The sequence below is a fragment of the Arvicola amphibius genome, chromosome 7 (assembly GCF_903992535.2).
Source record: "Arvicola amphibius chromosome 7, mArvAmp1.2, whole genome shotgun sequence".
In the NCBI taxonomy this organism is placed as follows: domain Eukaryota; kingdom Metazoa; phylum Chordata; class Mammalia; order Rodentia; family Cricetidae; genus Arvicola; species Arvicola amphibius.
Window position 1 is genome coordinate 68,256,656 of NC_052053.1, and position 16,340 is coordinate 68,272,995.

At 52.3% G+C, this 16,340-nt stretch overlaps 1 protein-coding gene across 2 annotated transcripts; it reads right to left on the reverse strand.

Moving 5' to 3' along the window:
* Window positions 1-2,182: 2,182 nt before the first annotated feature.
* On the reverse strand, window positions 2,183-10,215 carry Clba1 (clathrin binding box of aftiphilin containing 1). 2 transcript variants are annotated; one of them, XR_005286226.1, is made up of 6 exons: window positions 9,344-10,215; window positions 7,989-8,134; window positions 6,488-6,617; window positions 4,002-4,118; window positions 3,139-3,307; window positions 2,782-2,895 (listed from the first exon to the last, which is right to left on the reverse strand). XR_005286226.1 is itself a non-coding variant. In XM_038337182.1 (5 exons), the coding sequence occupies exons 1-5, from the start codon at window positions 9,770-9,772 to the stop codon at window positions 2,734-2,736; spliced, it is 984 nt and encodes a 327-aa protein (XP_038193110.1). In that variant the 5' UTR covers window positions 9,773-10,215; the 3' UTR covers window positions 2,183-2,733. The 2 variants fall into 2 exon arrangements, 1 of the variants encoding a protein (XP_038193110.1); XM_038337182.1 differs by lacking the exon at window positions 3,139-3,307 and having other exon boundaries at window positions 2,183-2,895.
* Window positions 10,216-16,340: the final 6,125 nt, after the last annotated feature.

Consider the following 16,340-nt stretch of genomic DNA (forward strand, 5'->3'; position numbering starts at 1 on the left):
ACAGCAGAGCCCCAGTCTGTGACAATGATCTTACGTGTGTCTCCTTATAAAAGCTAGTTTAAAGGGTGTGCTTTACTAAATAAATCTAAGGCAGGATTTCTCTTTTACATTTTATTTATGCGGAGGGATATATTTGTCACAGTGCCCATGTGGAGGTCAGAAGACAACTTTCTCAGAATCTGCTTTCCCTGTGGGCCCAGGGATGGAACACAGGTCCACAGACAGCTGAGCTGCTTTCTGTGCAGAGAGTGGACTCAAAAGCACTCGGGTCAGAGCTGTCCCAAGTTTTTCATGCTTAGGACTACATGTACCTCATTTGTAAAGTATCTCAAATATGTACAAGATTGGACCCAACAACATTTCGTCAGGCATAAGGTGGGGCCCATGAGGCCCTATCCCTCTCTGAGGATCTCTTCTTTTAATATTTAACGTTAAAGGTTGGGGAAGGGAATGTCATTTTCTTGAGTAGTGTGGCCACTGATGCTGTGGTCCCCATTTTCCAAAATATAAACATTCCTACAGTAGTGCAGCCTAATTAAGTCACATTAAAAAAAAAAAAAGACATGGAGGTAAGGAGATTTGGAAAGAAGCGTTCAGAGCTAGAAGGGATGAAATAACTTTGTGTAAATCCCAAATATTTGAGCTGCATCCTCTGTCCTTCAGTTCCCACCTGCATCCCTCTAGAGGGTTAATTTCACTGTGTTGCTTTAGAGGTCAGAAGTTTGTGAAGGAGTCTATGCACCTGTGGTGAGGTGAGCTAAAGATTGATAACATTTGCCTGAGACATTGCCTTCCTACTTGCTACTGCTGACCTCACCAGCAAAGTGCAGGACACAAACTAAGTGGGGCCTCTGCCACTGCTCAGCTGAAGCCAGCCCCCAGGAGGCTCAGGCTCTGCCAGGGTCCCGCCACCCAAAGCAAAGCCACCAGGCAAGTAAGCATCAAACCTGACTGGCCAGAGCCTGAGTGTGTGTCTCCCAGCCCAGTTCTTGGTGTTCTGAGAGGTTCCTGAGGGCTTCACTTCGCATGCAGCTGCTGGGGGCCCAAAAGCAGAGTATTTCAGAGCGCTTGTAGGATGCGCTGCCTTGTTTGTCTGTTCCTGCTTTAGTTGACAGAATTGCATTTAGCCGTATATGATGTCTTCAGATGTCTAGGATGGCTAAATGGAGCTGTGACCGAAGGCTACATTTGAGTAATGCTAATACTAAGTCTATTCAGTGATTTCTGAGAATATAATTCATTTCCCCCCCAAGATAAGGTTTCTTTGCATAGCCCTGTCTTGAAACTCACTCTGTAGACCAGACTGGTTTCAAACTCAGATCCACCTCTGCCTTCCAATGTTGGGATAAAGTCATACACCACCATTCCCAACTTTGTGATTCATGATTAAACTGTTCCCAGTGTTTACACTTTAGGGATCTTGAATGTTGACCTGAGACTACCCTTGGCTGACACCATGTCCATCAGGCCCTGCTAACTGCCGCTCAGACTCTAGGAATTTCATATTTTAAGATTTCACTGAAAGAGTCATCTGCTTGTCTGCACCTCCAGGCTCATCCCTGTTGCTGCGGTATCAGGGTTTCATCTTTTCCTGGATAGACAGTATTCTTCCTTTATCCACTCATCCTGGGTCAGGACAACCCAGAAGATGCCACCTTGGACATTGTGAACCCCGCTGCAGTGAACGTGATACAAACAGCTTTTCCAGACAGTCCTTCCTTTGAGTATATCCCTAAGCAGTGGCGTTGCTGGATCACAGGGCAGTTGTTTTAATTTGGGGAGAGAATCTTTATACTGTTTTCCGTAATAGTTGTTCTCATTTATATCTCTTTATGTCCTTGCCAGCTCATCTTCATCCTAACAGGAATGTGGTGGTGGCTCACTGTGCTTGACTGCACTTCTCTATGGTCAATGTTGGCACACATGTTCTTCATATACCTACTGGCCATTTACACTCCTCCCCCCAGATAAAATAAAAACAATGACTTATCCTTTTGTTATAATCTTCAAACTATATATCACCTAGTGGTGGTTGAGTACAAGAGTCAGACATAGCAACAGCACCTGTTCTCTGGTTCTGGACCACTTGGTCAGTTCAGTCAATAGGGAAGCTAGTGTCTCCTGAGCAGGTCAGCCCCATAGTAGCCTCTCCAAGAGCTAAGGAGTCAATAAGAACACAGTCTTACACAGTCTTCTTTTTAATAAAAGTTTACAAAATTCAGTGTTGCCTGCTTGTGTCTGCCCCTAGAAGAAAACAGTTGTCTCAGCAGATGCTCATCCAGCTGTCCTGGGACACCCAGTGTGCTCTCCCACCCACCCTTCCACTCAGAAAAGCTTGTCTCAAGGCTGCTGGGTGAGGGCAGGATCCAGGATCCAGCACAGGGATATGCATTAGCATCTCAGGGGACCAGGACCAGGGTGGGTTCCTGCTAGTGATCAGTAGCTGTCTCCTGCTTCCTGAACTCGTGGATCCTTGTGTGATTCAGGCAGGGGTCACCAGGCTCCTGGTGCCAGTCTACAGTGTCCTCAGAAACTCTCTGGAGACTGGCTCTGCCCTAGGACATTCCCTCTGCACCCCATTAGATCTGAGTGCTTGAGGTATAGAGTAGGTTGACAGAGGTCCTGGGAAACTAACAAGGATCTGAGAAAGTGCCACAGAATAGTTCTCAGACACTAGTACTAAAACCAGTAAGAATGTAAAGTATTTCATAAAGGTACAAAGTACTCCTGCTTTTAGCAAACATTGTTATTAAAGAGTGCCATTTTTAGGTTACGTGGAGTAAAGATCTTTTTTTGTGGAATGGTGATGTAGTGTCCATTTCCTTGTAGTGGTGTCTTCAGAAACAGGCTGTAGGTAATCAGGCTGCCCTGTCTGCTGCCAGACGTCCCTGAGAGCTGAGAGCAAAGTGGTGATCGGGTATTAAAGCTGACTCTAGAGAAGCCTGGGTAGGTTCCCAGCATACCCTGGAACCCCCACTCCCCATCCCTCACCCCAGATTCTCTCCTTGGTTTCAATGTGCAGTGCAACCAGAGAAACATCCAGGTGGAGAGGGATGAGGACAGTGGCTACGAGAGTCACCCACTCCACCCCTGCACCACTGCCACACAACTCCCCACAAGCCAGACCAAGTGTCTTACAATTCTGTGACTGCCCTGCAGTCCAAAAGCAGCGTGGGTCTGTTCCTGCCTGTGTTCCTGGCCCTTGTGCTGGGTCTTGTCACCTAGGCCTTGGACTCCTGACTTCAGCGTCCACTGGTGGACTTCACAGATTTCTACCTCAGAGCTGCTGCTGGGCGTCCTCCAAGTACTATGGTGAAGGATGAACGTTCTAAATGTCTTGTTGCTCAAAGGGAACTGCAGCACTCCTTCAGAGGTTTGTCCTTCCAAAAAGCTGAGGGACAGTCTTATGGGACCTCTGGCATCATGCCCTATTAGTTCATAATAACTCCCTTTCCCGAGTGCCACAGAACCCATTGCCTGACCCATATATCAACCAAGACTGCAACCTAGCTGCAACCACACTGTGCCCTGATGCTTGGCTTCCCACAGAGCCACGGGGCTGTATTCCACCCCCACCTCCTGCCACCTCTCCCCAACACTACAGTGCAGATCTCTGTGGCACATACTCCAGTCACTGCCTAACTGTTGTCTCCTAGACACACATAAAGAGCCCGTCCTGAAATGCCTGGTTAAAGGGGAGCACAAGATCCAGCCCCAGACAGGCTTGTTCTCCCTCCCTGGTAAAAGAGGGGAGGGGTAGGAACAAGGCCCCTTTCCTGTCCACACCTCTCTTCCTGCTGGGCCTGCTGTGACGAATTGCTGGGTTGACTGCAGAAGGACCCTCAGCCTGAGAAGTGCTGCTCCTCAGACCTGTAGGCGCCTAGGCGCCTCTGCCAGCTTCTGACCCAACAGTTATGCCACCCCAGCCTCCTGACGCCCATCCCAGAGCTTGGGTACTTTTGATTAACACTCAGAGGGATGGGGCTTCTAATTCTGCTCACCTTGGTCTGAATCAGGGCTTTGCAGTGGTGTAGGCGGAAGCTGCTGACTGCAAGCAGCTCTTCAGGCTTTCTGAGATCAGAACCTTCCAGAACATGACCCTGGTCTCCAGAAAGGCTCTACGGAAAGAAACTTCTGTCACATCATTGCCATTTTCATTCTAAAATCAGAGTAATCTTAATTCTGGATGCCTTGGGTCCCCAAAGGGTCAGGCCCATGGCCTTCCTCCCTTGCCTGCCACCTGCTGAGCATCACCTGGTTCACTAGTCTCCAGAACTGGGGTGCTCCTCAACCTTCCAGCTGTGGCTTGAATGTGTCTCTAACGTGTAGGTGTTACAAAGTGAATTTCAAAGTCCATATGCATTTGGAGGGAAACTCGGGGAGGTGTAGGATTAGAGGAGGTTATCGGAATGCTGCCTCCATGGTGGCATTAGTGGCATTATGAGCAGAGACTAGAGCTGGCATGCTTGCTGTGTCTCACCTCATGATGCTGAAGCAGGTACCAGCGCCAGGCTTTTGGACTTCACATGAATGTGTAAATATTATAAACCACCTGGTCTTAGGTACTCTGTTATAGCACAGAAAAAGAATGCCTTACAGCCACCTCCAGGAAGTCCCCTTTGCCCTGCCATTGCCTGGAGTTGATACCCAGGAATCCTATTTCCTAGCCTTCAGGTTCAATTTTTCCTGCATTCTAAGGTCAGGCTGACCTCCTATGTGGGATGTGGGTGGGCAGGGGCTTTGGGAGGGTGCTCTTCCTCCCAGTTCCTCACTCATTTCCTGACCAGCCTGGTGACCTTGAGCTGATAAAGTAAGCAGCCCACATCATGGCCCTCACCAGGGCCAAGCTGACTTCCTTCTTGACCTCTTTATTTAAAGCTCTGAGTAATATTTAAGATGAAAAGGCCTTTTCCACCTTGCTCTGAGGTGTGACATCTCGGGAAACTCAGGCGATTGACCTGCGCACACTGATGCTTCACTGGGTGTTGCCCACCTCTGTTCTCCAGCCACTGCCGAGCCTTTTCCTCCTGCTGCTCTGCCCTGGACTTAGCTGGCTCCCCCTCAGATATCAGGCTTTCTTCCTGGGGCCACCATGTGTTTAGAAGGCACCTCTCAGGTATGCACCGAGTCAACCCACTACATTGCTGATCCCACACATGCCACATACTCATGCAGCACTTGCCCTCGTTGCCAACCCTTCCTGTGTGCTGCTGCAGCCCTGGCCTGCGTCACCCTCTGGCAGCACCTGGCTCCTGCCCATCCTTCTTCACCTGCTTCTGTTCGCATTAGCAGCTCCCAACAGGGGAGCACTGCATGGCATTCTGCTGTGCAGAGCATCACCTCCTCCTACACTCACCCCTGACCCACATACACCTTGTCTCCTCATGCCTGCTTGATGGAGGATTCTCATTGGCTAATAAACAAACTGCCTTGGCTTTTTGATAGGGCAAAATTTAGATAGGTGTAGTAGACAGAACAGGAAAAAGGAAGTGAGGTAGATGGCTCAGACAGATGCCATGCCTCTCCTAAGTGAGATAAATTGCCCTGCCTCTTTTCTCTGGGAAAGACTGCCATGCCTCTCCTCAGGGAGAGAGATGCGATGAAGCCAGCTGCCAGCTCAGACATGCTGAATATTTCCTGGTAAGACACCGCTCGTGGTGTTACATAGATTATTAGATATGGGTTAGTCAAGATGTGAGTAAGAGGCTGGAACTAATGAGCCAGGCAGTGCTTAAAAGAATACAGTTTCCGTGTAATTATTTTGGGTAAAGCTAGCCGGGTGGCGGGACACAGCCCGCCGCTCCTTCTACACCTGCTGGTGTGTTCCCCTGCTGGAGTCACACACATGGATCTAGGGCAGCATGCTACCCAAGAGACAGGACACCCTACCTGCTGCCCTCCCTAGCTCTGCCCTGTTCTAGTCCCGTTCTGAGAAGTACACCAAGGTCTTGTGGAAGATGGTCTTCCTAGTGCTGACAGCAGGTAAGTCTGCATTCAACCCATGCTGTCCCTGGTCAGTGGTCTCAAAAGTGTGCCATGTCAGTGCGACTGGCCACAGCGTAGTCTCCACTTCCCCTGAATATAAAGACATCCCCACAGGCTCCTGTCCTGGGGCTGGTTGCAGTGATGGCTTTTTGGAAGTGATTGGATCCTGAGGGCTTCATGCATGTATTAATCCACATGTGGATGCCCAATCCCATAGTATTACTGTGACAAGATAAGACATTTTAGGGGTAAGGCCTGGTTGAATGAAGTGGGTCATGGGAGATGTGTCCTTGAGGCTATATCTTGCCTCTGTCCCTGCCTGCCCACTATGGCAGTTTTCTTCTGAGACACCATCTCACCACAGGCCCAGAGACATGGAAACTGCTCACCATAGACTGAAGTAGCTAAATTTTGAGCTAAAATAAATCTTTTTTTCTCCTCCAGGTATTATGCCTGGGCTTGTGAGCAAAGCCTGCCTTCCACGCTCCCCAAGCCTCCTTACCTTCTGAGCAGCGTCTACACCAAGGACAGGAAGAAGTTTCTCCCGACAGTGAGATTCGCTCCAGAGACGCCGTGAAGTGGACACAGTGTCAGTGTTCTGAAGGGCTCTCCAGAGTTTCCTAGATTCAGAACTGGGAGAAAGATGCAGTCACAACAGGAGACCTGAAAGGCTTCCCAGCAGCTACTGAAGCTCAGTCCCACAGCACATGGCACATGCCCCCCCACCCCACAGGGCTCAGGACGGGGCTCTCCTCTCTGGTAAACCCAAACATTCATTATCAGCTTGTCCTCCCTCGTATCTGTTCACACGTCCCCTACCTACGCATCTTCTTGGAGAAGCCCTGAGGCCAGATTTACTGGTGTTATCAGCTCAAATGTCTACAGCCATCTGTCACAGAACAGACGCACACATAAAGGGTGCATACTCCAGAGAATCAGTGGAGAAATCCACAGGGAATGTTGACTGTGGCCATGGTAGTGCTGTGTGCCATGTGTGCTGAGCCCTGAGGATTAAAATGGCACCCAAGAGCTGCAACGCCATACAGGATGATCAATGCTGGGCCATCTTTTCCAAACCCTCATGTGTTTCTGAACACAGTGTTCTACCCTCAAGCAATACCAATCCTCCATGCAGTGCTCCCCTGTTGGTGGTAGGCCTCTTGGGAGCGGCTAACACGAACAGAAGCAGGTGAAGAAAGATGGGCAGGAGCCAGGTGCTGCCAGAGGGTGACGCAGCATGCCTAGCCTTGCCAAACCTGACACCTGGGCCACCTGGGCCTCTGAAGGACTTGACAGTGGCCTGCTGGGGTGCCCTGAGGCAGGCGTTCCTGATAGGCTACGCTCTGCAGAAGCGCCAGGCAGCGGGGCACTGCTGGTCATGGCCCCTGGGCTCCAGGCCTAAATCCCCAAGCTCTTGTGGAGGGCCTTTTGGGCAGGTTCTGGGTTGGCCCACATGGTAGTCATGATGGAAAGACAAGAGTCCAGAGTCTGCAGAGCTCTGACCATGCCCAGGCATACGCAGGCATGCAGAAACCATGAAGCACACAGCTAGCTTCCCCTGGGTGACATAGCCTGCTCAACCTACCTTCTCCTCAATCAGCGTCTCTTTGGTATCTCGGCCCCTTACCACTGTTACTGCTGGCTGAGAGCACATCCCTACCAAATGGCCGGCCAGACACGCCTATGTGTGATTTTCTCTAGAAACACACACAAGGTAAGCCTGAAGGTCTGTGGCTGCTCTTGGGGTGCTTCCTATAACTGGCTGAGGGTCGTAAGGTGTCAGGTCGCACTGAGTCAAGTCCCTAGCAATAGCCCTTCTATTGGAGGGACACTACTGGAGCATCCATCTGTGCTGCCAGTCCCTCTGAAACGCTGTGGCCCACAGGTGGCTACAGGGACTCTGTAATCCCCAGGTAAAATCTTTTTAGCTATGTGGAACCACTTTAGCAGACAGAAATGAAGTTTGCTTTGCCAGCCCCTGGTTCCAATCTAAGTTCCATTACCACAGTCTAGGCACAGGTACAAGGCCACCATTTTCTTCACTGCTTATTTCTAAGAAATGGTCTAGAGAACAAATGTCTTCAGTTGTCCGTTCCACTGGGACTTCTTGAAACGCAAACCTAAAAACCTTCTCATAGCTGAGAATGGACTGCAAAGAAAGAAGATCCCAACGTTAGGAGCAATGTATAATACATTAGGTAACTTTATGCCAAATAAGTGACTTTAATATAAGTGCATTTTGTCCCTGGTTGCATGCTCAGTTGGTGTTGCCGTGACTGATGACATTTTCCTCAGAGTCACCAGGCTGTTTAAAAAAATACAGTGAGCCGGGCTGTGGTGGCGCACGCCTTTAATCCCAGCGCTCGGGAGGCAGAGGCAGGCAGATCTCTGAGTTCGAGGCCAGCCTGGTCTACAAGAGCTAGTTCCAGGACAGGCTCCAAAGCCACAGAGAAACCCTGTCTCGAAAAACAAACAAACAAACAAAATACAGTGAAAGCCATGGGCTTGCAGGAAATGAGTGCACAGTTGAGCTCTGTCAGGACATGTGGAGAAGGTGGACTCCAGCATTGTCCCTGTCTCCAAGTCACAGGCACAGGCTCTGAGATAGGCAGGGTGTAGTGGGCGGAGTCTGAGCCAGGTGCTAGCAGAGAGGGGGCTGGTGTTTGAGGTTCGGGGTTAGCAGGCTTGTGTGCTGCAGCCCAGCTGGGTGCACAATCCTACACTCACCCAGTGTTTTATGTAAAGTTCCCATCCTGTGCAAATGCTTCCCAACATTGCAAACATGGTGGAGAGCAAACGTGGAGGTGCAGCTGACTGCCCCAGAGCGGCCCTCGAGGGAGGGGGGGCGGGGGGAGACAGGTCTCATCAGCAGTCTGCCCAGTTTGGGGCGAGGATGGCTGACAGGCCGGGCTCAGAGGCAGTCAAGGCAGCAAAGGTGTGGTTAGTTCTGAGGGCTGAGCAGGACCCTGGCATGACCTGGCTCAGTACTCAAAACTGAACTGTGATATCTGAGTTTCAGATCTGAGGCATTCTAAACCTGCAATTCGGGATCCCCCATGTGCCCTGAACAGGGCCATACTAGGCGCAGCTTCAGACCTCAGGGGAAGAGTTCAGAGGAAGCTGCCCAGCCTGGGCCCCCACCATGCCTTGTTCAGATCCATTTCCTTGGAGTGCCCTGGTCAAGCCCTCCATTCCTTATCCTCCTCTTAAGAAGAGGACAGCCAACCACACAGCGAAAGACAAACAAGGAGAGGGGACTCAAAGGCTGGCAAGACCCCCCAGCCCCCCCGCAGTGCACAGAAGCCTGGGCAAAGTCTAATGGCTATACAAAATACCTCCCACTCGAGCACAGAAATACCTCAGAAGATGGGTCAGCAGCAGTTTCTGTCACCCAGGGTCCACCTCGCTGCATCTGGTAAGAACCATGCTCTTTTGGGATTGAAGGGGTTTTCAGCAGCTGGCGTTCTGCGGCACTCCCTAGGAGTTCAAAGGACTGAGCAAACTGCTCAGACTTAACTGAAGACTCCCTGAAGCCTTCGAACTCTCCCCACCCGCCGCTGAGCTCCCCTGGGTGCAGAGAGCTGAGTGTGCAGGTGGGAAGACCCTCGTCCAGCCTGGAGCCGCTGGCTTTCGCGTCAGACAGAGTCAGGGGACCATCACAACAGAGTCTCCTCCGTTCCAAATCGTCATCACTCTGTTCTCCAGGTGTTAGGTGGAGGGATCCCTCTCCAGGGTCCTGTACGAGGTCACTCGCCGATTCTCTCCTCACCTCCTGCCCGTCTTGCATCTTGGTATGGCCAGGTCAGCCGACCCGAAGGAAAGCTGCTCAGAAGACATGCAGCTGCTGAGCTGGAGTTGCCCAGGGCTTCCTGGGAGTGTTCACGTGCCTCCGTGGAGTCGACCTCTCCTGGCACGCGTGGGTGGCCAGTCCTGCACGGGGGCGTGTCCTAGGCCCAAACAAGTGGAGGCGAAGGAAGGCCTGTGGGTAGACGTGCGTCCTGGTGGACGGGCCGCAGAACTGGGTCTGCGAGGACGCTGGCTGAGGGAAGGGAGCTCGGGGATCACGTCCCAGGCGGGAGTCTGGGACCAGGTCCGAGGTCCAGGAGGAGGGGGGTCCTGGGCTCCCAGAGGCCCGCAAGGCGCACACCCACCTTCGCCACCGTGACGCGCCTCCCGGCGCCCGGCCGGGAGATACCCACGGCCAGCTCAGCCCGCAGCCTGTGCCGCGCGTTGCCCGGCAACGGTGCGCGCCCGCAGGCTTCCGGCGTGCTTCGCCATGGCGTCAGCACGCCACCGCGTGGCGTGGCCCACAGCTCCGCCGCCCATGCCCCGCCCTCTTTAGCCCCTTGCGGGGCATAACTTGTCGAGTTGGTACTTGCCGAGTGGAGGATACACAGCTAGTGGGACCTAGCCTGCTATCCGGGCTGGCTTTCCTGCCTCCTCTGCCCTGCAAATGAGGGGTTCTCATTTCGTTATGGCGCTGGTGACTGTGTGTACGATGTGTCCCCCGCAGTCTCACACCTGACCCTGGAGTAAAGTCACTGTCAAGGTGCTGGCCCCTCTGCCTACACCCTCCCACCCTGCCTGGCCCTGGTTCCTGCGCTCCTATTGAATGGTTTCTCCAGACTCGTGGCCACATGGGTACAATGGAAAAAGTCTATCTCGCTGATTTGACCCAATCCTACTCTCCCTTGAATGAGGATAAGGGTCTACTGCCAGCAGAGCAGGTGAGCCATTCTCTTCCTTCATGTGCTCATAGTCTGAGCCTGGTCACCAGCCAGTCCTAAGGCAGAGCAGGGCCAGTCCTGGTCATGGACAATCTCACAGCCTCCTGCATCCAACTGTGTGGGTAAGGGCCCTGATGAACTAACCTTGCCCCTCTCTCCCAGCCACAGAAATCCCTGGCCCTTTCCCATCTGTCCCCATTCTGAGGTTCATGAAGTCGGTCTGCAGCATGTCACATCTCTACCCTAGCCATCCTGGACTAGCAGCCATTACCAACCTTCCCTGGGGAGCAGGTGGGTCAGATCTGCATCTAAACCCAACTCTGGTCCCCTCCTCCATACACAGATTTCCCCCTCCCCTGGACTTCCCTGGGCCCCGCCTTGCATGGATTACTCTGTCCTTCATCCCCAGCCTCCTCAGAAGAACTATTGGAAAATTTGATTTAAAAGTGACAAGATGAGATCATTCTCTGCATCTTGGACCACAGCCTTCCCTATTCCCTTGGGCAGACCAGCCTGGCACTGTTCTCTAAACCCTGCAGGCAGAGAGCTCTAGTCTAGCTATTCCAACTCTCAGAGTGGCCCGGTAGGGTGGTGTCAGTCAGACAGTGTCTATGTGTACAGACGCTGGCTTCTCTTCACCTCACTGTGACCCAGCAGGTCCTCAGTCCGTTTGTACTGCTCCAGTTCCTCTCACCCGCTGCCCTTGCTGTCCTTGAGGCCCAGGGAGCTGGAAGGAGATAGGAAAACTGAGGTCTGGGCTCAAAGTGGGACAAGGAGACTGGAAAAAGGAGTGGAGCTGGGGCAATCCTCTGCCCCAGCACCTCCCAAGTCTATCTAGGTCCCAGCTTTGTCAGGCAGGAGGAACGACTTCAGAAGATACAAGGTTCTGTTCTTGGGTCACAGGTCCAGGTTGGGGTGACCTGTGTGACCACTGAGTCAGCTGGATGATGTCCCCCAAAGATGTCCACATTCTAATCTTAAGAAGCCACAGATGTGAAACCTTCTAAAAATGGATGGGTGTGCAGAATGAGATTAAATGGGGATCTGGAGATGTGGAGATAGTTCCGGGTCAGGTAGCTGTCACACCAGCTCTGGGAAAGCTGCGAGAAGAGGATCAAAAGTTAGAAGCTAGCCTAAGCTACATAGTGAATTTGAGACTAGCCACAGTTAAATGGCGAGTCTCTAGCTAGCAGGAGGGGGGAAGCAAGAGGGGCTGGAGAGAGGTCGGCGTGTGAAAGCACACATTGTTGGACATTGGGAGTGTAGCTGTTCAAGCCCCTCTCAAAGAAACAGCCCTGAAAACGCCCAGGACAGGCAAAATGAGTGTGTGGCATTTAAGCCCATCCATTAGTGATATTTCTGCATCAAGCACAGTGAACCAACAGATCCGGGGGACCCCGGGGACTCCACTAAAGACGTACTGCCTTGAGGAAGGAGCATAGTATAGACTGAAGGAGGACAGACCAGCCAGGTAGGTGGGCAAGGGAGGCAGAAGCTCCTTGGTTAGTTTTGGGCAGATTGGGCTAGAGGGTAGAGGGGCCCCTAAAGTTAAGGTACGAGAGGATGGACTGTGAGTCCAAGTGGCACTGAAAGGGCAGAGCCAGTGAGCCCTGGGAAAGAGCCCGAAGAACCCCTCATTCTCCCACTCCTTCCTCATCTACCCCCCGCATCTGCCTGGGGTAATGATGCTTTGCCCAAAGCTTACAGTCAGCCCGGTGCCTCCCATGGTCACCTACAGTAAGGACGGGTTGAGTAGACTGTCACAGAAACCACCCGTGTCTTCCAGTGAGGTGGGAGCGTCACATCCCTGCTTCTGTGCCTGTGGTTTGTGTAGTCCAGAGCTTCCCCAAGTCCCAGGTCAGCCTGCTTGGTTCACTGTGATAGGGGCAGCAGAACACCCCAATATGCCCCACCGCCTCCCTACTTCCTAATCCCAGCCGTGTGCTGAGCTGCATGGATGTAGGGTTGGCAGGACCTGGGGACCATGCCCAGACCTAACAAGTCCTCAGCACTGAGGAAGATGAGGTAGAGCCTGTGGTCAGGAAAATAGACAAGGGGCTCCCACCTGCAGGCTTGGAACTTTCTCCATTGTCTGAAGGAAGAACTGCACAAAGGACTGAGATGAGTAGGGTGGTTGTGGGGAGAGCGGTCGCAGACGCCACCACCTTCTGCACGCCTGTGGGCTGGGGCGGGGCCGGGCCATGATGATAGCAAAACTATTTTTGCCATGTTGCTGCGGCTGCTGCAGGATACATCAATCATTGATGATCCAGGCGTTATGGCCAGCCTTCCTGGAGAGGCAGTGGAGCATTGGGTCAGGCAGGGGAGAGGGGCAGAGAGTGACATAGCCATGGCCATTTCAGGTCCCTCCAGACCCTGGGAGCCAGCTGCAACCCCTGAGTTGACGGTTAGAGGAGGTGCGAAGCCTTTGTGTGCTGGATGTGGCTGTGGGTCGGGTCATCTCTCAGTTCCTGAGCCGGACCTTGCTGTAGGAGCCTTCCCCAGCAGGGCATCTGTTCCCAGGGGAGGACGTGGGGAGGAGGCTGGAGCGTGGTGACGGGAACTCCTGGCAGTGCATTGCTCTGCAGCAGAAGATGGCCAGGCTTCAGCCTGGGGGAAGGGACAGTCCATGGGGCATAGCAGCTCCCCTACCACATACACTCATCTCCCCTGCTCCTGTTCGCTGTGATCTCAGGCCTAGGGTTAGGCTTCAGAAAACTAGTAGTGATGGAAGGGTCTCTCTGGGTCCTGGGGAGAAAAGCCTGGCTTGTGGCTGGTCCACACACATAGGTACAGCCTGGCTTCTGTAACAGGGTCTTCCAAAGGCACAGTGAGTGAACCACAGCCTGTGAGGCCTCGGAAGCTCTACTCAGGACTGAGCAGGCGGCGCCTGTATTCTGTTGTACATATCTGTGCACACAAACCTGAGTGTATGCACAGGAGTATATGTGTGTGTCTGTGTGTACTGGGACAAATCCAAGGTGGCTTGTGGCGTGTATGTTGGTGTGGGTGTATGGTCTTGCTTTTCTGTCTGTGGCTCTTCCCTTCAGTGGAAAACCTCTCTAGGCAGGTACCCTAAGGGGTCTGTCCCTCAGAGTGTCTAGTCTGGCCTCTAACCTAAGGGGAATCTTCCAGGAGATGGCAGCTGGACTCCCCATGTTAGGCCCTCACCTTGCCTTGACAGTCATGCTGCAGCTCCAGTGTAATCTCCAAGCAACATGAATCCACCTACCAGCCCTGGTAGATCAGAGTAGGCAAGAGAAGGAAGGGAGGACCCTTGGGTTCCTACCCTGCATCCTGGTGGGGCCTAAGCCAACCCTGAAGCAGTGAGTATGGCAATGAGCAGCGTTGCCTTTTCTCAAGTCCTAACAGAGCAGACACAGACACACTGGCCATGCTTGGCCGGTTCATGCATGGTCACCTTCGCACTGGGTCAACGGTGTACAGGCCCCGTGGAGGACGCTCAAGAGGGTCTCCTGTGTCTCAAGGAAGCCCTCACAACAAAGTACAACTCTTCTAAGTATGTTGCCCCTTATTGACAGTGGCAAATGGGAGAGTGCTGGCACACCTAGGTACCCCTTACCTAGTACCATGCCCCTAACACGAAAGCCTTAGGCCTGTCTGCAGTGATATTTTGCTTGTAATCTAACAAATACAGCTTGCCTGAAGATCAGAGTGCAGAGCTGAGCCACTAGTTAGCCATAGAGGCCAGGCAGTGATGGCACACACCTTTAATCCCAGCGCTTGGAAGACAGAGGCAGATGGATCTCTGTGAGTTCAAGACCACCCTGGGCTACATGAAATTGAATCTGTCTAAAAGAGAAACAGAGCTTACACATAGGTGATTCCAGCATTTGGAATCCATGCCTTTAGTCCCAGCAGTAGGGAAGTGGAGACAGGAGTGATATGGTTGGGTGGAGAGAGGACTATAAGGTGGGAGAGCCAGCAGCTCAGATGCAGTCTGAGGATTCATAGAGACAGCAGCAATCTGAGGTTTTGTAGAGATAGGACCATCCCTTTGGTCTGAGCATTGGTAGAGATAAGAACTCTCTAGTGGTTGGCTACTCTGCTTCTCTGATCCTTCAGCATTAATCCCTATACCTGACTCCGGTCTTTATTAAGAACAATTAGAATTCGTGTTACAGCCGGGCGGTGGTGGCGCACGCCTTTAATCCCAGCACTCGGGAGGCAGAGGCAGGCGGATCTCTGTGAGTTCGAGCCAAGCCTGATCTACAAGAGCTAGTTCCAGGACAGGCTCTAAAAAAGCTGCAGAGAAACCTTGTCTCGAAAAACCAAAAAAAAAAAAAAAAAAAAAAAAAAAAAAGAATTCGTGTTACACCTGTCCTGTTTGCACTTGGGTAGCCTGGATAACATCCATTTTCCTGAAAAGCTGATGGGTGCCACAACGGTCCTAGGTGGATCACGCTAGACAATCTGAGACCATTTGCTTGAACATTGTTCAGAGACAAAGGGCACAGCTACATCTGTGTGCACCCAGAAGTCTTTGGGTATACAAAACCATACCTTGTTCCCAGGCCCTTGCTCTCAGATCCTGAAGCCAGATTCAAATACACTGGATTGGCAGGCTGAGACCTTCTAGCCTACCCAGCAGACAGAGATGTACCCCAGAACACAGAGACCCACATACCCAGAGATGAGGTAGTGTTCTTTATCCAGGGCATTTCCCAGGGAGAGGGTGAGATTTGTGCCCCACTAAGGCAGGGCTGTGGCCTATTCAGTTGGAGGAGAAGGCTGCGCAGGCTGCTTCCCAGCAGTGACTGGTGTCTGTCTGACCTGTGTGTTGCTGGCAGGTTGCCCAGCACTGCAGCCCAGCTAACGGGAACTGCCGAGAGTGAGTCATCCCCTGCTCACTGGCTCACCTGGGCCCCACTTCTGTGCGGAGTTCCAGCTTGCACCTAAGACTGTGTGCACTGTGTGCCTGTGCACATGCATCTATGTCCTGTACACTTCTCTGTATATGCAGGGGTGTGTGTGTGTGCATGTGTGTGCATGTCTGACACATGGAGACACACCAATGGTGGCCTGTGATGTGTGTGCTGGTGTGAGTGTATGATTCCGTCCCTGTGTCTGTCTGGCTCTTCTGCTCTGGCTTAGGCTCCCTTGGCTCCCACCCCATCTTCTTGCCTGAGAAAACAGGGTGTACATAACCCCCTTTCTGTCCACCTAGCATGATCAGTGCATTGCCAGGTATTGTTCTCTCCCTCTGACCTGCACCAGGCTGGGGTTAGCCAACTATGCTGGGAACAGAACTCCCCCAAATGTGTTCCCTCTGCATGTTACCCAAGTAGAGCCCAGTAGGATCCTGCTCTCTCCTGTGAAGGCCTTACCCAGTCCTCTTTGTTTGCACCCAGAATGTCCCACCCAGCCTCACTGCCCCTGTCCAGCAACTCTTGATTTACAGAATGCCTCCTCCAAGCTTCCAACTGGAGCCTTTGGCGGTCTTCCTAAGCCCCAGTCCCAGCAAGCCATTTTCAGTTCCTGCTCTCTTGCCCACCCTGAGAACCCATATTATCTCTCCACTGACAGGAATAGTTCCTGCACTGTTTTGCTCCTAGGCTGCCAGAAACTTTTAAGGAACCCTCCCTAGTCGTCCAGTACTGCCCCACA